Raw genomic sequence first — 23,135 nt, forward strand, 5'->3', positions numbered from 1 at the left:
GACCACACACACACAGTAATAGGGACCACGCACACAGTAATAGGGACCACACACACAGTAATAGGGACCACACACACAGTAATAGGGACCACACACACACAGTAATAGGGATCACACACACACAGTAATAGGGACCACACACACAGTAAAAGGGACCACACACACACAGTAATAGGGACCACACACACACAGTAATAGGGACCACACACAGTAATAGAGACCACACACACAGTAATAGGGACCACACACACAGTAATAGGGACCACACACACACAGTAATAGGGACCACACACAGTAATAGGGACCACACACACAGTAATAGGGACCACACACACAGTAATAGGGACCACACACACACAGTAATAGAGACCACACACACAGTAATAGGGACCACACACACAGTAATAGGGACCACACACACACAGTAATAGGGACCACACACACAGTAATAGGGGCCACACACAGTAATAGGGACCACACACACAGTAATAGGGACCACACACACACAGTAATAGGGACCACACACACAGTAATAGGGACCACTCACACAGTAATAGGGAGCACACACAGTAATAGGGACCACACATACAGTAATAGGGACCACACACACACAGTAATAGGGACCACACACAGTAATAGGGACCACACACAGTAATAGGGACCACACACACAGTAATAGGGACCACTCACACAGTAATAGGGACCACACACACAGTAATAGGGACCACTCACACAGTAATAGGGACCACACACAGTAATAGGGACCACACACACAGTAATAGGGACCACACACACACAGTAATAGGGACCACACACAGTAATAGGGACCACACACAGTAATAGGGACCACACACACAGTAATAGGGACCACTCACACAGTAATAGGGACCACACACAGTAATAGGGACCACACACACAGTAATAGGGACCACACACACAGTAATAGGGACCACACACAGTAATAGGGGCCACACACAGTAATAGGGACCACACACACAGTAATAGGGACAACACACACACAGTAATAGGGACCACACACACAGTAATAGGGACCACTCACACAGTAATAGGGACCACACACAGTAATAGGGACCACACACACAGTAATAGGGACCACACACAGTAATGGGGACCACACACACAGTAATAGGGACCACACACAGTAATAGGGGCCACACACAGTAATAGGGACCACACACACAGTAATAGGGACAACACACACACAGTAATAGGGACCACACACACAGTAATAGGGACCACTCACACAGTAATAGGGACCACACACAGTAATAGGGACCACACACACAGTAATGGGGACCACACACACAGTAATAGGGACCACACACAGTAATAGGGACCACACACAGTAATAGGGACCACAAACACAGTAATAGGGACCACACACAGTAATGGGGACCACTCACACAGTAATAGGGACCACACACAGTAATAGGGACCACACACACACAGTAATAGGGACCACACACAGTAATAGGGACCACACACACACACACAGTAATAGGGACCACACACAGTAATAGGGACCACACACACAATAATAGGGACCACACACACAGTAATAGGGACCACACACACACAGTAATAGGGACCACACACAGTAATGGGGACCACACACACAGTAATGGGGACCACACACACAGTAACAGGGACCACACACACAGTAATAGGGACCAAACACACAGTAATAGGGACCACACACAGTAATGGGGGACCACACACACACAGTAATGGGGACCACACACACAGTAATAGGGACCACACACACAGTAATAGGGACCACACACAGTAATAGGGACCACACACACACAGTAATAGGGACCACACACACAGTAATAGGGACCACACACACACAGTAATAGGGACCACACACACAGTAATAGGGACCACACACAGTAATGGGGACCACACACACAGTAATGGGGACCACACACACAGTAATAGGGGCCACACACAGTAATAGGGACCACACATACAGTAATAGGGACCACACACAGTAATAGGGACCACACACAGTAATAGGGACCACACACACAGTAATAGGGACCAATCACACAGTAATAGGGACCACACACACACAGTAATAGGGACCACACACAGTAATAGGGACCACACACAGTAATAGGGACCACACACACAGTAATAGGGACCACACACAGTAATGGGGACCACACACACAGTAATAGGGACCACACACAGTAATAGGGACCACACACAGTAATAGGGACCACACACACAGTAATGGGGACCACACACACAGTAATAGGGACCACACACAGTAATAGGGACCACACACAGTAATAGGGACCACAAACACAGTAATAGGGACCACACACAGTAATAGGGACCACTCACACAGTAATAGGGACCACACACAGTAATAGGGACCACACACACACAGTAATAGGGACCACACACAGTAATAGGGACCACACACAGTAATAGGGACCACACACACACACACAGTAATAGGGACCACACACAGTAATAGGGACCACACACACAGTAATAGGGACCACACACACAGTAATAGGGACCACACACACACAGTAATAGGGACCACACACAGTAATGGGGACCACACACACAGTAATGGGGACCACACACACAGTAATAGGGACCACACACACAGTAATAGGGACCAAACACACAGTAATAGGGACCACACACAGTAATGGGGGACCACACACACACAGTAATGGGGACCACACACACAGTAATAGGGACCACACACACAGTAATAGGGACCACACACAGTAATAGGGACCACACACACACAGTAATAGGGACCACACACACAGTAATAGGGACCACACACACACAGTAATAGGGACCACACACACAGTAATAGGGACCACACACAGTAATGGGGACCACACACACAGTAATGGGGACCACACACACAGTAATAGGGACCACACACACAGTAATAGGGACCACACACACAAACAGTAATAGGGACCACACACACTGTAATAGGGACCACACACACACAGTAATAGGGACCACACACACACAGTAATAGGGACCACACACACACAGTAATAGGGACCACACACACACACAGTATTGGGGACCACACACACAGTAATAGGGACCACACACACACAGTAATAGGGACCACACACAGTAATAGGGACCCACACACAGTAATAGGGACCACACACACACAATAATAGAGACCACACACACAGTAATAGGGACCACACACACAGTAATAGGGACCACACACACAGTAATAGGGACCACACACACAGTAATAGGGACCACACACACAGTAATAGGGACCACACACAGTAATAGGGACCACACACAGTAATAGGGACCACACACACAGTAATAGGGACCACACACAGTAATGGGGACCAAACACACAGTAATAGGGACCACACACACAGTAATAGGGACCACTCACACAGTAATAGGGACCACACACAGTAATGGGGACCACACACACAGTAATAGGGGCCACACACAGTAATAGGGACCACACACACAGTAATAGGGACCACACACACAGCAATAGGGACCACACACAGTAATAGGGACCACACACAGTAATAGGGACCACACACACAGTAATAGGGACCACACACAGTAATGGGGACCACACACACGGTAATAGGGACCACACACAGTAATAGGGACCACACACAGTAATAGGGACCACACACAGTAATAGGGACCACACACACACACACAGTAATAGGGACCACACACACACACACAGTAATAGGGACCACACACAGTAATAGGGACCACACACACAGTAATAGGGACCACACACACAGTAATAGGGACCACACACACAGTAATAGGGACCACACACAGTAATGGGGACCACACACATAGTAATGGGGACCACACACACACAGAAATAGGGACCACACACACAGTAATAGGAACCACACACACAGTAATAGGGACCGCACACAGTAATGGGGACCACACACACACAGTAATGGGGACCACACACACACAGTAATGGGGACCACACACACAGTAATAGGGACCACACACACAGTAATAGGGACCACACATAGTAATAGGGACCACACACACACAGTAATAGGGACCACACACACAGTAATAGGGACCACACACACAGTAATAGGGACCACACACACAGTAATAGGGACCACACACACAGTAATAGGGACCACACACACAGTAATAGGGACCACACACAGTAATGGGGACCACACACACAGTAATGGGGACCACACACACAGTAATAGGGACCACACACACAGTAATAAGGACCATACACACAGTAATAGGGACCACACACACAGTAATAGGGACCACACACACACAGTAATAGGGACCACACACACAGTAATAGGGACCACACACACAGTAATAGGGACCACACACAGTAATGGGGACCACACACACAGTAATGGGGACCACACACACAGTAATAGGGACCACACACACACAGTAATAGGGACCACACACACAGTAATAGAGACCACACACACAGTAATAGGGACCACACACACACAGTAATAGGGACCACTCACACAGTAATAGGGACCACACACACAGTAATAGCGACCACACACAGTAATAGGGACCACACACACAGTAATAGGGACCACACACACACAATAATAGGGACCACACACACAGTAATAGGGACCACACACACAGTAATAGGGACCACACACACAGTAATAGGGACCACACACACACAGTAATAGGGACCACACACACAGTAATAGCGACCACACACAGTAATAGGGACCACACACACAGTAATAGGGACCACACACACAGTAATAGGGACCACACACACAGTAATAGGGACCACACACACAGTAATAGGGACCACACACACAGTAATAGGGACCACACACAGTAATGGGGACCACACACACAGTAATGGGGACCACACACACAGTAATAGGGACCACACACACAGTAATAGGGACCACACACACAGTAATAGGGACCACACACAGTAATAGGGACCACACACACACAGTAATAGGGACCACACACACAGTAATAGGGACCACACACACAGTAATAGGGACCACACACAGTAATGGGGACCACACACACAGTAATGGGGACCACACACACACAGTAATAGGGACCACACACACACAGTAATAGGGACCACACACAGTAATAGAGACCACACACACAGTAATAGGGACCACACACACACAGTAATAGGGACCACTCACACAGTAATAGGGACCACACACACAGTAATAGCGACCACACACAGTAATAGGGACCACACACACAGTAATAGGGACCACACACACACAGTAATAGGGACCACACACACAGTAATAGAGACCACACACACAGTAATAGGGACCACACACACACAGTAATAGGGACCACTCACACAGTAATAGGGACCACACACACAGTAATAGGGACCACACACACAGTAATAGGGACCACACACACACAGTAATAGGGACCACACACACAGTAATAGAGACCACACACACAGTAATAGGGACCACACACACACAGTAATAGGGACCACTCACACAGTAATAGGGACCACACACACAGTAATAGCGACCACACACAGTAATAGGGACCACACACACAGTAATAGGGACCACACACACACAATAATAGGGACCACACACACAGTAATAGGGACCACACACACAGTAATAGGGACCACACACACACAGTAATAGGGACCACACACACAGTAATAGGGACCACACACACAGTAATAGGGACCACACACACAGTAATAGCGACCACACACAGTAATAGGGACCGCACACACAGTAATAGGGACCACACACACAGTAATAGGGACCACACACACAGTAATAGGGACCACACACACAGTAATAGGGACCACACACACAGTAATCGGGACCACACACAGTAATGGGGACCACACACACAGTAATGGGGACCACACACACACAGTAATAGGGACCACACACACAGTAATAGGGACCACACACACAGTAATAGGGACCACACACAGTAATAGGGACCACACACACACAGTAATAGGGACCACACACACAGTAATAGGGACCACACACACAGTAATAGGGACCACACACAGTAATGGGGACCACACACACAGTAATGGGGACCACACACACAGTAATAGGGACCACACACACAGTAATAGGGACCACACACACAGTAATAGAGACCACACACACAGTAATAGGGACCACACACACAGTAATAGGGACCACACACACAGCAATAGGGACCACACACAGTAATAGGGACCACACACAGTAATAGGGACCACACACACAGTAATAGGGACCACACACAGTAATGGGGACCACACACACGGTAATAGGGACCACACACAGTAATAGGGACCACACACAGTAATAGGGACCACACACAGTAATAGGGACCACACACACACACACAGTAATAGGGACCACACACACACACACAGTAATAGGGACCACACACAGTAATAGGGACCACACACACAGTAATAGGGACCACACACACAGTAATAGGGACCACACACACAGTAATAGGGACCACACACAGTAATGGGGACCACACACATAGTAATGGGGACCACACACACACAGAAATAGGGACCACACACACAGTAATAGGAACCACACACACAGTAATAGGGACCGCACACAGTAATGGGGACCACACACACACAGTAATGGGGACCACACACACAGTAATAGGGACCACACACACAGTAATAGGGACCACACATAGTAATAGGGACCACACACACACAGTAATAGGGACCACACACACAGTAATAGGGACCACACACACAGTAATAGGGACCACACACACAGTAATAGGGACCACACACACAGTAATAGGGACCACACACACAGTAATAGGGACCACACACAGTAATGGGGACCACACACACAGTAATGGGGACCACACACACAGTAATAGGGACCACACACACAGTAATAAGGACCATACACACAGTAATAGGGACCACACACACAGTAATAGGGACCACACACACACAGTAATAGGGACCACACACACAGTAATAGGGACCACACACACAGTAATAGGGACCACACACAGTAATGGGGACCACACACACAGTAATGGGGACCACACACACAGTAATAGGGACCACACACACACAGTAATAGGGACCACACACACAGTAATAGAGACCACACACACAGTAATAGGGACCACACACACACAGTAATAGGGACCACTCACACAGTAATAGGGACCACACACACAGTAATAGCGACCACACACAGTAATAGGGACCACACACACAGTAATAGGGACCACACACACAGTAATAGGGACCACACACACAGTAATAGGGACCACACACACAGTAATAGGGACCACACACACAGTAATAGGGACCACACACACACAGTAATAGGGACCACACACACAGTAATAGCGACCACACACAGTAATAGGGACCACACACACAGTAATAGGGACCACACACACAGTAATAGGGACCACACACACAGTAATAGGGACCACACACACAGTAATAGGGACCACACACACAGTAATAGGGACCACACACAGTAATGGGGACCACACACACAGTAATGGGGACCACACACACAGTAATAGGGACCACACACACAGTAATAGGGACCACACACACAGTAATAGGGACCACACACAGTAATAGGGACCACACACACAGTAATAGGGACCACACACACAGTAATAGGGACCACACACACAGTAATAGGGACCACACACACACAGTAATAGGGACCACACACACAGTAATGGGGACCACACACACACAGTAATAGGGACCACACACACACAGTAATAGGGACCACACACACAGTAATAGAGACCACACACACAGTAATAGGGACCACACACACACAGTAATAGGGACCACTCACACAGTAATAGGGACCACACACACAGTAATAGCGACCACACACAGTAATAGGGACCACACACACAGTAATAGGGACCACACACACAGTAATAGGGACCACACACACAGTAATAGAGACCACACACACAGTAATAGGGACCACACACACACAGTAATAGGGACCACTCACACAGTAATAGGGACCACACACACAGTAATAGGGACCACACACACAGTAATAGGGACCACACACACACAGTAATAGGGACCACACACACAGTAATAGAGACCACACACACAGTAATAGGGACCACACACACACAGTAATAGGGACCACTCACACAGTAATAGGGACCACACACACAGTAATAGCGACCACACACAGTAATAGGGACCACACACACAGTAATAGGGACCACACACACACAATAATAGGGACCACACACACAGTAATAGGGACCACACACACAGTAATAGGGACCACACACACACAGTAATAGGGACCACACACACAGTAATAGGGACCACACACACAGTAATAGGGACCACACACACAGTAATAGCGACCACACACAGTAATAGGGACCGCACACACAGTAATAGGGACCACACACACCGTAATAGGGACCACACACACAGTAATAGGGACCACACACACAGTAATAGGGACCACACACACAGTAATAGGGACCACACACAGTAATGGGGACCACACACACAGTAATGGGGACCACACACACAGTAATAGGGACCACACACACAGTAATAGGGACCACACACACAGTAATAGGGACCACACACAGTAATAGGGACCACACACACACAGTAATAGGGACCACACACACAGTAATAGGGACCACACACACAGTAATAGGGACCACACACAGTAATGGGGACCACACACACAGTAATGGGGACCACACACACAGTAATAGGGACCACACACACAGTAATAGGGACCACACACACAGTAATAGAGACCACACACACAGTAATAGGGACCACACACACACAGTAATAGGGACCACTCACACAGTAATAGGGACCACACACACAGTAATAGCGACCACACACAGTAATAGGGACCACACACACAGTAATAGGGACCACACACACACAGTAATAGGGACCACACACACAGTAATAGGGACCACACACACAGTAATAGGGACCACACACACAGTAATAGGGACCACACACACACAGTAATAGGGACCACACACACAGTAATAGCGACCACACACAGTAATAGGGACCACACACACAGTAATAGGGACCACACACACAGTAATAGGGACCACACACACAGTAATAGGGACCACACACACAGTAATAGGGACCACACACAGTAATGGGGACCACACACACAGTAATGGGGACCACACACACAGTAATAGGGACCACACACAGTAATGGGACCACACACACAGTAATGGGGACCACACACACCAGTAATAGGGACCACACACACAGTAATAGGGACCACACACACAGTAATAGGGACCACACACAGTAATAGGGACCACACACACACAGTAATAGGGACCACACACACAGTAATAGGGACCACACACACACAGTAATAGGGACCACACACACAGTAATAGGGACCACACACACAGTAATAGGGACCACACACACAGTAATAGGGACCACACACACAGTAATAGGGACCACACACAGTAATAGGGACCACTCACACAGTAATAGGGACCACACACAGTAATAGGGACCACACACAGTAATAGGGACCACACACACAGTAATAGGGACCAAACACACACAGTAATAGGGACCACACACAGTAATAGGGACCACTCACACAGTAATAGAGACCACACACAGTAATAGGGACCACACACAGTAATAGGGACCACTCACACAGTAATAGGGACCACACACAGTAATAGGGACCACACACAGTAATAGGGACCACACACACAGTAATAGGGACCACACACAGTAATAGGGACCACACACAGTAATAGGGACCACTCACACAGTAATAGGGACCACTCACACAGTAATAGGGACCACACACAGTAATAGGGACCACACACAGTAATAGGGACCACACACACAGTAATAGGGACCACACACAGTAATAGGGACCACACACAGTAATAGGGACCACTCACACAGTAATAGGGACCACACACAGTAATAGGGACCACACACACAGTAATTGGGACCACACACTGTAATAGAGACCACACACACAGTAATAGAGACCACACACACAGTAATAGGGACCACACACACACAGTAATAGGGACCACTCACACAGTAATAGGTACCACACACAGTAATAGGGACCACACACACAGTAATAGGGACCACACACACAGTAATAGAGACCACACACACAGTAATAGGGACCACTCACACAGTAATAGGGACCACACACAGTAATAGGGACCACTCACACAGTAATAGGGACCACACACAGTAATAGGGACCACACACAGTAATAGGGACCACACACAGTAATAGGGACCACACACACAGTAATAGGGACCACACACACAGTAATAGAGACCACACACACAGTAATAGGGACCACACACACAGTAATAGGGACCACACACACAGTAATAGGGACCACACACTGTAATAGAGACCACACACACAGTAATAGGGACCACACACACACAGTAATAGAGACCACACACACAGTAATAGGGACCACACACAGTAATAGGGACCCACACACAATAATAGGGACCACACACACAGTAATAGGGACCACACACACAGTAATAGGGACCACAGACAGTAATAGGGACCCACACACAATAATAGGGACCACACACACAGTAATAGGGACCACACACACAGTAATAGGGACCACACACAGTAATAGGGACCACACACACAGCAATAGGGACCACACACTGTAATAGAGACCACACACAGTAATAGGGACCACACACACAGTAATAGGGACCACACACTGTAATAGAGACCACACACACAGTAATAGGGACCACACACACACAGTAATAGAGACCACACACACAGTAATAGGGACCACACACAGTAATAGGGACCCACACACAGTAATAGGGACCACACATACAGCAATAGGGACCACACACACAGTAATAGAGACCACACACACAGTAATAGAGACCACACACAGTAATAGGGACCCACACACAGTAATAGAGACCACACACAGTAATAGGGACCACACACTGTAATAGAGACCACACACAGTAATAGGGACCACACACACACAGTAATAGAGACCACACACACAGTAATAGGGACTACACACAGTAATAGGGACCCACACACAGTAATAGGGACCACACACACAGCAATAGGGACCACACACTGTAATAGAGACCACACACAGTAATAGGGACCACACACACAGCAATAAGGACCACACACTGTAATAGAGACCACACACAGTAATAGGGACCCACACACAATAATAGGGACCACTCACACAGTAATAGGGACCACTCACACAGTAATAGGGACCACACACACAGTAATAGGGACCACACACACAGTAATAGGGACCACACACACAGTAATAGGGACCACTCACACAGTAATAGGGACCACACACACAGTAATAGGGACCACTCACACAGTAATAGGGACCACACACACAGTAATAGAGATCACACACACAGTAATAGGGACCCACACACAATAATAGGGACCACTCACACAGTAATAGGGACCACTCACACAGTAATAGGGATCACACACACAGCAATAGGGACCACACACACAGTAATAGGGACCACACACACAGTAATAGGGACCACACACACAGTAATAGGGACCACACACTGTAATAGAGACCACACACAGTAATAGGGACCACTCACACAGTAATAGGGACCACTCACACAGTAATAGAGACCACACACACACAGTAATAGGGACCACACACACACAGTAATAGGGACCACTCACACAGTAATAGGGACCACACACACACAGTAGTGGGGGTTTTCGCCTTTACGGCTTCAGCGGGTAGGCGGTTCCATGGGTTTATAACCCTCTAGCTGAAAAAAAACATATTTTTGCAATCCTACTTGAGAGGACAAACTCTCCAACACTATATCTGTGATTGGCCTGTTATCAGTGACCTCAGACCAAATGGTATGAGGTACTTTGAGCTCTGTAATTACTTCATACACTCAGGAGTATTGGAAGATATTCTTGTGTATAATGTAGATATCTTACTGCTAATAGTCTTACATTTCTTGTTCTCTTCTGAGTCCATGTATGACTGGCCGTCCTGTGGGGTGTGGATGTTATTGCTACACAGCCTTCACAGCTGTGGTGTCTTGTGATAGTTATTGTTACACAGCTTAACTGTGTATCAGGAAGAGGTCTTGCCCCCCTGCTTCCCTCTCTCTTTTAAGAAACAATGGGTATAAATTGGATAAGTTTAGATTTAGGAAAGGCTTGGGTAAATACTGGTTCAGTAACAGGGTTGTTGATTTGTGGAACCAATTGCCGCGTAACGTGGTGGAGGTGGTGTCCCTCGATTGTTTCAAGCGCGGGTTGGACATGTATATGAGTGGGATTGGGTGGTTATAGAATAGGAGCTGCCTCGTATGGGCCAATAGGCCTTCTGCAGTTACCTTTGTTCTTATGTAACAGGCTATAATAGTCCATATAGACATAACTATAGGCCTAAATATTCAATGAGAGAAGTTTTACAAGTTTTTACCCTTCTCTTTACCTAACATCATTTGTGTAACATATTTTTATTTTATGTCTCTGCCAGATTTAATTTCAAAATAAAACCAAACAAAATAAATTAAAAATGGGTATGTATAGCTAAGGTACACCCCTAGCTATAGTTATTACTAGGTGAACAGGTGCATTTGGTGATAGTAAATGCTCCCACCAGCCACCTTCTCTCATATTTCATGTTCACTAGTGTTTATTTACTTAATAAGTACTGGTATAATATCTTGCTATTATAAAACTAATTATAATATCATAAAAGACATATTTACTACAAGTTTGACGCAGAGAATGTATATATAACTAACACGAAGGACTCCGTCTTGATGAACCTCGCCGGTTACAATGTTTCCTTATAACCGATCATCCGTGTTGTGTAGTAGAGAACAGTTGAGTTATATCCAGTTTACGTGAAGCTGCGAGTGGTCGAGAGCTGCCCCGGGCGACGGAACACACTGCGAGTGGTCGAGAGCTGCCCCGGGCGACGGAACACACTGCGAGTGGTCGAGAGCTGCCCCGGGCGACGGAACACACTGCGAGTGGTCGAGAGCTGCCCCGGGCGACGGAACACACTGCGAGTGGTCGAGAGCTGCCCCGGGCGACGGAACACACTGCGAGTGGTCGAGAGCTGCCCCGGGCGACGGAACACACTGCGAGTGGTCGAGAGCTGCCCCGGGCGACGGAACACACTGCGAGTGGTCGAGAGCTGCCCCGGGCGACGGAACACACTGCGAGTGGTCGAGAGCTGCCCCGGGCGACGGAACACACTGCGAGTGGTCGAGAGCTGCCCCGGGCGACGGAACACACTGCGAGTGGTCGAGAGCTGCCCCGGGCGACGGAACACACTGCGAGTGGTCGAGAGCTGCCCCGGGCGACGGAACACAGTGCGAGTGGTCGAGAGCTGCCCCAGGCGACGGAACACACTGCGAGTGGTCGAGAGCTGCCCCGGGCGACGGAACACAGTGCGAGTGGTCGAGAGCTGCCCCGGGCGACGGAACACACTGCGAGTGGTCGAGAGCTGCCCCGGGCGACGGAACACAGTGCGAGTGGTCGAGAGCTGCCCCAGGCGACGGAACACACTGCGAGTGGTCGAGAGCTGCCCCAGGCGACGGAACACAGTGCGAGTGGTCGAGAGCTGCCCCGGGCGACGGAACACACTGCGAGTGGTCGAGAGCTGCCCCAGGCGACGGAACACACTGCGAGTGGTCGAGAGCTGCCCCAGGCGACGGAACACAGTGCGAGTGGTCGAGAGCTGCCCCAGGCGACGGAACACACTGCGAGTGGTCGAGAGCTGCCCCAGGCGACGGAACACACTGCGAGTGGTCGAGAGCTGCCCCGGGCGACGGAACACACTGCGAGTGGTCGAGAGCTGCCCCAGGCGACGGAACACACTGCGAGTGGTCGAGAGCTGCCCCAGGCGACGGAACACACTGCGAGTGGTCGAGAGCTGCCCCAGGCGACGGAACACAGTGCGAGTGGTCGAGAGCTGCCCCAGGCGACGGAACACACTGCGAGTGGTCGAGAGCTGCCCCGGGCGACGGAACACACTGCGAGTGGTCGAGAGCTGCCCCAGGCGACGGAACACACTGCGAGTGGTCGAGAGCTGCCCCAGGCGACGGAACACACTGCGAGTGGTCGAGAGCTGCCCCAGGCGACGGAACACACTGCGAGTGGTCGAGAGCAGCCCCAGGCGACGGAACACACTGCGAGTGGTCGAGAGCTGCCCCGGGCGACGGAACACACTGCGAGTGGTCGAGAGCAGCCCCTTACCTTACCTTGAGGCTACCTTGAGGTGCTTCCGGGGCTTAGTGTCCCCGCGGCCCGGTCGTCGACCAGGCCTCCTGGTTGCTGGACTGATCAACCAGGCTGTTAGACGCGGCTGCTCGCAGCCTGACGTATGAGTCACAGCCTGGTTGATCAGGTATCCTTTGGAGGTGCTTATCCAGTTCTCTCTTGAACACTGTGAGGGGTCGGCCAGTTATGTCCCTTATGTGTAGTGGAAGCGTGTTGAACAGTCTCGGGCCTCTGATGTTGATAGTTCTCTCTTGAACACTGTGAGGGGTCGGCCAGTTATGCCCCTTATGTGTAGTGGAAGCGTGTTGAACAGTCTCGGGCCTCTGATGTTGATAGAGTTCTCTCTCAGAGTACCTGTTGCACCTCTGCTTTTCAACGGGGGTATTCTGCACATCCTGCCATGTCTTCTGGTCTCATGTGGTGTTATTTCTGTGTGCAGGTTTGGGACCAGCCCCTCAATTATTTTCCACGTGTAAATTATTATGTATCTCTCCCGCCTGCGCTCAAGGGAGTACAGATTTAGGCTCTTTAGTCGGTCCCAGTAATTTAGATGTTTTACTGAGTGGATTCTAGCAGTAAAGGATCTCTGCACGCTCTCTAGGTCAGCAATTTCTCCAGCTTTGAAAGGTGCTGTCATTGTGCAGCAGTACTCCACTCTAGAGAGCACAAGCGTTTTGAAAAGTATCATCATCGGTATAGCATCTCTAGTGTGAAAAGTTCTTGTTATCCAACCTGTCATTTTTCTTGCAGTTGTGACGGCTACTTTATTGTGTTCTTTAAAGGTAAGGTCTTCCGACATGAGTACACCCAGGTCCTTTACATTGTCTTTTCGTTCTATGTTATGATTTGCCTGAGTTTTGTACGTGGTTTCTGTTTTTATATTTTCAATTTTTCCGTAGCGCATGAGCTGAAACTTATCCTCGTTGAATATCATATTATTTTCTGTAGCCCATAGAAAGACCTGATCTACATCTGATTGGAGGTTTGCCGTGTCCTCTATGTTGCCAACTCTCATGAAAATCCTAGTGTCATCTGCAAAGGATGATACAGTGCTATAGGTTGTGTTCTGGTCTATGTCCGATATGAGGATGAGAAAAAGTACTGGAGCAAGCACAGTACCCTGGGGGACTGAGCTCTTCACGGTTGATGGGCTGGATTTTATTTTGTTGACTATTACACATTGGGTTCTGTCAGTCAGGAAATTGTAGATCCATCTGCCTATTTTCCCGGTAATTCCTTTTGAACGCATTTTATGTGCAATAACACCATGGTCACATTTATCAAAAGCTTTTGCGAAATCTGTGTAAATTACATCAGCGTTTTGTTTGTCTTCCATAGCATCTAATGCCATATCATAGTGGTCCAGCAACTGCGACAGGCAAGAGCGCCCTGTTCTGAAACCATGTTGTCCGGGGTTATGGAGATGCTGTGATTCCATGTATTTTGTGATCTTACTTCTTAGCACTCTCTCAAAAATTTTTATAATGTGCGATGTTAGTGCTATCGGTCTGTAATTTTTTGCCTCTGCCTTATTTCCTCCTTTATGGAGTGGTGCTATCTCTGCTGTTTTTAGTATGTCAGGAATAACGCCAGTATCTAGGCTTTGTCTCCACAGAATGTGAAGGGCCTGCGATAGTGGTTTTTTACAGTTCTTGATGAATATGGAGTTCCAAGAATCCGGGCCTGGTGCAGAGTGCATAGGCATACTGTTTATGGCTTCTTCAAAATCTAGTGGGGATAGGGCGACGTCTGATATGTGATTTGATGTTGGTATCATATCCATGAAAAATTCATTTGGGTTATCAATCTTTAGTGCGTTTAATGGCTCGCTGAAAACAGAGTCGTACTGCTTCCTCAGTAACTCGCTCATTTCTTTGTTGTCATCTGTGAAAGTTCCATCTCCCTTTCGCAGGGGCCCGATACTAGATGTGGTTTTTGATCTTGATTTTGCATAGGAGAAAAAATATTTCGGATTTCTCTCTATTTCACTGATGGCCTTTTGCTCTCTTTGCCTCTCCTGGGTTTTGTATGATTCTTGTAGCTTGAGTTCAATTGTTTCTATTTCTCTACCTAACCTTCTTCGCCGTTCTTGAGATAGGGTGCGACTCTCAAGTTGTTCCGCGATTCGTTTTCTTCGCCTATATAGGGAACGACGTTCCCGTTCCAATCTGCATCTCTTTCTCTTTTTTCTTAGGGGTATGCGGTTTGAACATATTTCTAGTGCTACTGAGCTTATTTTTTCCAGGCACTGGTTCAGGTTTGCATTTCCTAGCTGTTCTTCCCAGTTTATTTCTGTGAAGTCCTGGTTTATTTGCTCCCAGTTTATCCGTTTATTATTGAAGTTGAATTTGCTGAAATCTCCTCCAATGGGAATCTGGACTGGTTTTGAAGGTCCATTCCCCATGGTTGTCAGAACTTCAATTAAGTTGTGATCTGAGTAACAGGTATTTGTAATCATTATGTTCCCGATCAACTCATCATTATTAGTGAAAATGAGGTCCAGCGTGTTCTCCTTCCTAGTTGGTTCTACTATTTGCTGGTTTAAGGCAAACCTATCGCACATCCGTAGCAGGTCATTTGCATGTGCCTGCTCATTTAGGCTACTTCCTGGTATTCTTTCTGATATTACTGTATTAGCCAGGTGCTTCCATTTCAGGTGCCGTAGGTTGAAGTCCCCAAGCAGGATGATGTTCGGAGCTGGATTTGTGAGGTTTTCCAAGCAGTGCTCTATTTTCATTAGTTGGTCTTTAAACTGCTGAGGGTTTGCCTCCGGTGACTTATATACAAGGACAACAACTACATTTAGGATCTCTATTTTGACTATCAGCACTTCCACCATATCATTTGAGGTGTTTAGCAGCTCAGTACAGATGAGTGTGTCTTTGATGTAGAGGCTGACCCCACCCTGAAGCCGGTGTTTCCTATCACATATGAAGAGATTGTATTCTGGGATCCATATTTCACCATCAAGGTAGTCCTTTGTGTGAGTTTCCGTTAGGGCTGCAAACACTGCATTTGCCTTATGAAGGAGACCATCTATAAAATGAACTTTGTTGGATTTGCGTGTTTTTATACCCTGGATGTTGGCAAATATAAATGATGTTATCGTGTTAGTGGAAGTGCTGGATGCTTTAATTGGTGTTAATATCTGAGGCTCTGGTAAGGAGGCCACTGTGTTTGCGTCCTCTCTAGCATTTGACCGAGTTGGTGGTAGAGTCTGGTCATTTTTAGCCATTCTTCTCCTCCTCCTCTTGCTAAAAAATTATCCCGGTTGATGGAGTAGTGGCTGTTTTCATAGTGGTAGTCTGTCGGTTTTATTCGCCTGGTACCTCTTATATGAAAAGCTGGGCATTCAGCATTGAAGCACTCTTTCCTGTCCAAAGAGTTCTTGCAAATTTCTGGGTGAAAGAATTCACAGCTTTTGGTACATTTACCTGTATTGAGGAGGTTTCTGCACTTTCTAGGGTGATCGTGTGTACATGTTCCATTTATTCTTCCCGATTCCCCATGCTTACAGGTAGCCCATCTGTAATACCAACAGATTTTGGGGCCTTGTTTTGTTTGTTTCCCTCTGCCAGGGACCGCACTCTGCTGCGGCGCCCCCGACACTGTGCCCTGCTCCGGTGCCTGTGACACTGTGCCCTGCTCCGGTGCCTGTGACACTGTGCCCTGCTCCGGTGCCTGTGACACCGCGCTCTGCTCCGGTGCCTGTGACACCGCGCTCTGCTCCGGTGCCTGTGACACCGCGCTCTGCTCCGGTGCCTGCGACACCGCGCTCTGCTCCGGTGCCTGCGACACCGCGCTCTGCTCCGGTGCCTGCGACACCGCGCTCTGCTCCGGTGCCTGCGACACCGCGCTCTGCTCAGGGGTCCCCGACTCCGTGCCCTGCTCAGGCATCCCCGACTCCGTGCCCTGCTCAGGCATCCCCGACTCCGCGCCCTGCTCAGGCATCCCCGACTCCGTGCCCTGCTCAGGCATCCCCGACTCCGCGCCCTGCTCAGGCATCCCCGACTCCGTGCCCTGCTCAGGCATCCCCGACTCCGCGCCCTGCTCAGGCGCCGCTGCCACAGAGCTCTGTGCTACAGCTGGTTGTACCTTGGTGTCAAGTACAGTTTGTTTGAAGACATTAGAAATTGCTATGCAGGCATTAATTAGTATTTCTCTGTTTTCGGCGGGAGTTTTATCCAGGATTTCCATCAATTTCAAAAAAGTTACATCATCCTTTTTGCAGAGCCAGTACACAGAGTGGTCACTGGGACCATTTCTCCTTGAATTGTTAGTCATGTTGGCACATTTTTTGTGTATGGCTGCTGAACAGAGTTGGCATTGAAAGCTCTGTTGGTAATCTACCTTCATGTTGCATTCTATGCACGTTTTTATCAAAGCCATTTTTTTGAACACTTCTGTTCAGTGGTGATGGTCTTACAAGGTGGGGTGTTGACCGGTGGGGGAGTTGACCGCGGGTGCTGGCCGTGGGAGCTGGCCGTAGGTGTTTACCAACTTGAGATAGGCCTGGAAGAGGCTGTATGGACGGCCAGTGTTGCTACCACGTGTCGCACTCTTACTTTGTTTTGTTCACTTGTTAGATTACATTACTTACATGCCCCAGGCGACGGAACACACTGCGAGTGGTCGAGAGCTGCCCCAGGCGACGGAACACACTGCGAGTGGTCGAGAGCTGCCCCAGGCGACGGAACACACTGCGAGTGGTCGAGAGCTGCCCCGGGCGACGGAACACACTGCGAGTGGTCGAGAGCTGCCCCAGGCGACGGAACACACTGCGAGTGGTCGAGAGCTGCCCCAGGCGACGGAACACACTGCGAGTGGTCGAGAGCTGCCCCAGGCGACGGAACACACTGCGAGTGGTCGAGAGCTGCCCCAGGCGACGGAACACACTGCGAGTGGTCGAGAGCTGCCCCAGGCGACGGAACACACTGCGAGTGGTCGAGAGCAGCCCCAGGCGACGGAACACACTGCGAGTGGTCGAGAGCAGCCCCAGGCGACGGAACACACTGCGAGTGGTCGAGAGCTGCCCCGGGCGACGGAACACACTGCGAGTGGTCGAGAGCAGCCCCAGGCGACGGAACACACTGCGAGTGGTCGAGAGCTGCCCCAGGCGACGGAACACACTGCGAGTGGTCGAGAGCAGCCCCAGGCGACGGAACACACTGCGAGTGGTCGAGAGCTGCCCCGGGCGACGGAACACACTGCGAGTGGTCGAGAGCTGCCCCAGGCGACGGAACACACTGCGAGTGGTCGAGAGCTGCCCCAGGCGACGGAACACACTGCGAGTGGTCGAGAGCTGCCCCAGGCGACGGAACACACTGCGAGTGGTCGAGAGCTGCCCCGGGCGACGGAACACACTGCGAGTGGTCGAGAGCTGCCCCGGGCGACGGAACACACTGCGAGTGGTCGAGAGCTGCCCCAGGCGACGGAACACACTGCGAGTGGTCGAGAGCTGCCCCAGGCGACGGAACACACTGCGAGTGGTCGAGAGCTGCCCCAGGCGACGGAACACACTGCGAGTGGTCGAGAGCTGCCCCAGGCGACGGAACACACTGCGAGTGGTCGAGAGCTGCCCCAGGCGACGGAACACAGTGCGAGTGGTCGAGAGCTGCCCCAGGCGACGGAACACAGTGCGAGTGGTCGAGAGCTGCCCCAGGCGACGGAACACACTGCGAGTGGTCGAGAGCTGCCCCAGGCGACGGAACACACTGCGAGTGGTCGAGAGCTGCCCCAGGCGACGGAACACAGTGCGAGTGGTCGAGAGCTGCCCCAGGCGACGGAACACACTGCGAGTGGTCGAGAGCTGCCCCAGGCGACGGAACACACTGCGAGTGGTCGAGAGCTGCCCCAGGCGACGGAACACACTGCGAGTGGTCGAGAGCTGCCCCAGGCGACGGAACACAGTGCGAGTGGTCGAGAGCTGCCCCAGGCGACGGAACACAGTGCGAGTGGTCGAGAGCTGCCCCAGGCGACGGAACACACTGCGAGTGGTCGAGAGCTGCCCCAGGCGACGGAACACACTGCGAGTGGTCGAGAGCTGCCCCGGGCGACGGAACACACTGCGAGTGGTCGAGAGCTGCCCCGGGCGACGGAACACACTGCGAGTGGTCGAGAGCTGCCCCGGGCGACGGAACACACTGCGAGTGGTCGAGAGCTGCCCCAGGCGACGGAACACAGTGCGAGTGGTCGAGAGCTGCCCCAGGCGACGGAACACACTGCGAGTGGTCGAGAGCTGCCCCAGGCGACGGAACACACTGCGAGTGGTCGAGAGCTGCCCCGGGTGACGGAACACACTGCGAGTGGTCGAGAGCTGCCCCGGGCGACGGAACACACTGCGAGTGGTCGAGAGCTGCCCCGGGCGACGGAACACACTGCGAGTGCTCGAGAGCTGCCCCGGGCGACGGAACACACTGCGAGTGGTCGAGAGCTGCCCCGGGCGACGGAACACACTGCGAGTGGTCGAGAGCTGCCCCAGGCGACGGAACACACTGCGAGTGGTCGAGAGCTGCCCCAGGCGACGGAACACACTGCGAGTGGTCGAGAGCTGCCCCAGGCGACGGAACACACTGCGAGTGGTCGAGAGCTGCCCCAGGCGACGGAACACACTGCGAGTGGTCGAGAGCTGCCCCAGGCGACGGAACACACTGCGAGTGGTCGAGAGCTGCCCCGGGCGACGGAACACACTGCGAGTGGTCGAGAGCTGCCCCAGGCGACGGAACACACTGCGAGTGGTCGAGAGCTGCCCCAGGCGACTGAACACACTGCGAGTGGTCGAGAGCTGCCCCGGGCGACGGAACACACTGCGAGTGGTCGAGAGCTGCCCCGGGCGACGGAACACACTGCGAGTGGTCGAGAGCTGCCCCGGGCGACGGAACACACTGCGAGTGGTCGAGAGCTGCCCCGGGCGACGGAACACACTGCGAGTGGTCGAGAGCTGCCCCGGGCGACGGAACACACTGCGAGTGGTCGAGAGCTGCCCCAGGCGACGGAACACACTGCGAGTGGTCGAGAGCTGCCCCAGGCGACGGAACACACTGCGAGTGGTCGAGAGCTGCCCCAGGCGACGGAACACACTGCGAGTGGTCGAGAGCTGCCCCAGGCGACGGAACACACTGCGAGTGGTCGAGAGCTGCCCCGGGCGACGGAACACACTGCGAGTGGTCGAGAGCTGCCCCAGGCGACGGAACACACTGCGAGTGGTCGAGAGCTGCCCCGGGCGACGGAACACACTGCGAGTGGTCGAGAGCTGCCCCGGGCGACGGAACACACTGCGAGTGGTCGAGAGCTGCCCCGGGCGACGGAACACACTGCGAGTGGTCGAGAGCTGCCCCAGGCGACGGAACACACTTACCAAGGTGTTCTTACTTACCTGCCTGCCTGAATACCAACACAGCCGCTACGAAGATGCTAAAAAGGTTAACGTTCGTAGGTACGTACGTAACTGTTCGTGACTCTGGCCCCGGGACACTAACGGACCGGGACACTAACGGACCGGGACAGTGGCGGATAGGACGGGCCAGGTCAATTGGGTAAGGGCCACCGTACCTGGGGGGGAGATGATAAGGTCTTAACTGTTATTGTACCACAATACATCAACACTCTCACCAACGATCACACCAACACTCTCTCCAACAATCACATCAACAATCACATCAACAATCACACCAACACTCTCTCCAACAATCACATCAACAATCACACCAACACTCTCTCCAACAATCACACCAACACTCTCTCCAACAATCACACCAACAATCACACCAACAATCACACCAACACTCTCACCAACGATCACACCAACACTCTCTCCAACAATCACACCAACACTCTCTCCAACAATCACACCAACACTCTCTCCAACAATCACACCAACACTCTCTCCAACAATCACACCAACACTCTCTCCAACAATCACACCAACACACTCTCCAACAATCACACCAACACTCTCTCCAACAATCACACCAACACTCTCTCCAACAATCACACCAACACTCTCTCCAACAATCACACCAACACTCTCTCCAACAATCACACCAACACTCTCTCCAACAATCACACCAACACTCTCTCCAACAATCACACCAACACACTCTCCAACAATCACACCAACACTCTCTCCAACAATCACACCAACACTCTCTCCAACAATCACACCAACACTCTCTCCAACAATCACACCAACACACTCTCCAACAATCACACCAACACTCTCTCCAACAATCACACCAACACTCTCTCCAACAATCACACCAACACTCTCTCCAACAATCACACCAACACTCTCTCCAACAATCACACCAACACACTCTCCAACAATCACACCAACACTCTCTCCAACAATCACACCAACACTCTCTCCAACAATCACATCAACACTCTCTCCAACAATCACACCAACACTCTCTCCAACAATCACACCAACACACTCTCCAACAATCACACCAACAATCTCTCCAACAATCACACCAACATTCTCTCCAACAATCACACCAACACTCTCTCCAACAATCACATCAGCAATCTCTCCAACAATCACACCAACAATCACACCAACAATCTCTCCAACAATCACACCAACAATATCTCCAACAATCTCTATAACAATCACACCAACAATCTCTCCAACAATCACACCAACACTCTCTCCAACAATCACATCAACAATCTCTCCAACAATCACACCAACAATATCTCCAACAATCACACCAACAATATCTCCAACAATCTCTCTAACAATCAC

General features: G+C 50.4%; 2 protein-coding genes across 2 annotated transcripts in view; both read left to right on the forward strand.

Annotated features, from left to right (window-relative positions):
• Positions 1–14,372, forward strand: part of LOC138364813 (telomeric repeat-binding factor 2-like) — a 41,915-nt gene extending 27,543 nt beyond the window's left edge. Inside the window, exon 2 of the mRNA XM_069324795.1 lies at positions 12,998–14,372. Within this exon, the coding sequence (XP_069180896.1) occupies positions 12,998–14,372 (1,375 nt within the window). The remainder of the gene's footprint in view (positions 1–12,997) is intronic.
• A 4,614-nt stretch (positions 14,373–18,986) lies between these two features.
• On the forward strand, positions 18,987–21,773 carry LOC138364814 (TRIO and F-actin-binding protein-like). Its single transcript, XM_069324797.1, has one exon. The coding sequence runs from the start codon at positions 18,987–18,989 to the stop codon at positions 21,771–21,773; it is 2,787 nt and encodes a 928-aa protein (XP_069180898.1).
• Positions 21,774–23,135: the final 1,362 nt, after the last annotated feature.

This window comes from Procambarus clarkii, chromosome 14, assembly GCF_040958095.1.
Source record: "Procambarus clarkii isolate CNS0578487 chromosome 14, FALCON_Pclarkii_2.0, whole genome shotgun sequence".
NCBI lineage: Eukaryota > Metazoa > Arthropoda > Malacostraca > Decapoda > Cambaridae > Procambarus > Procambarus clarkii.

Excerpts from the sequence above, each read along its gene's own strand:
- LOC138364814 (XM_069324797.1), top strand. The coding sequence starts at position 18,987 with ATGCCCCAGGCGACGGAACACACTGCGAGTGGTCGAGAGCTGCCCCAG.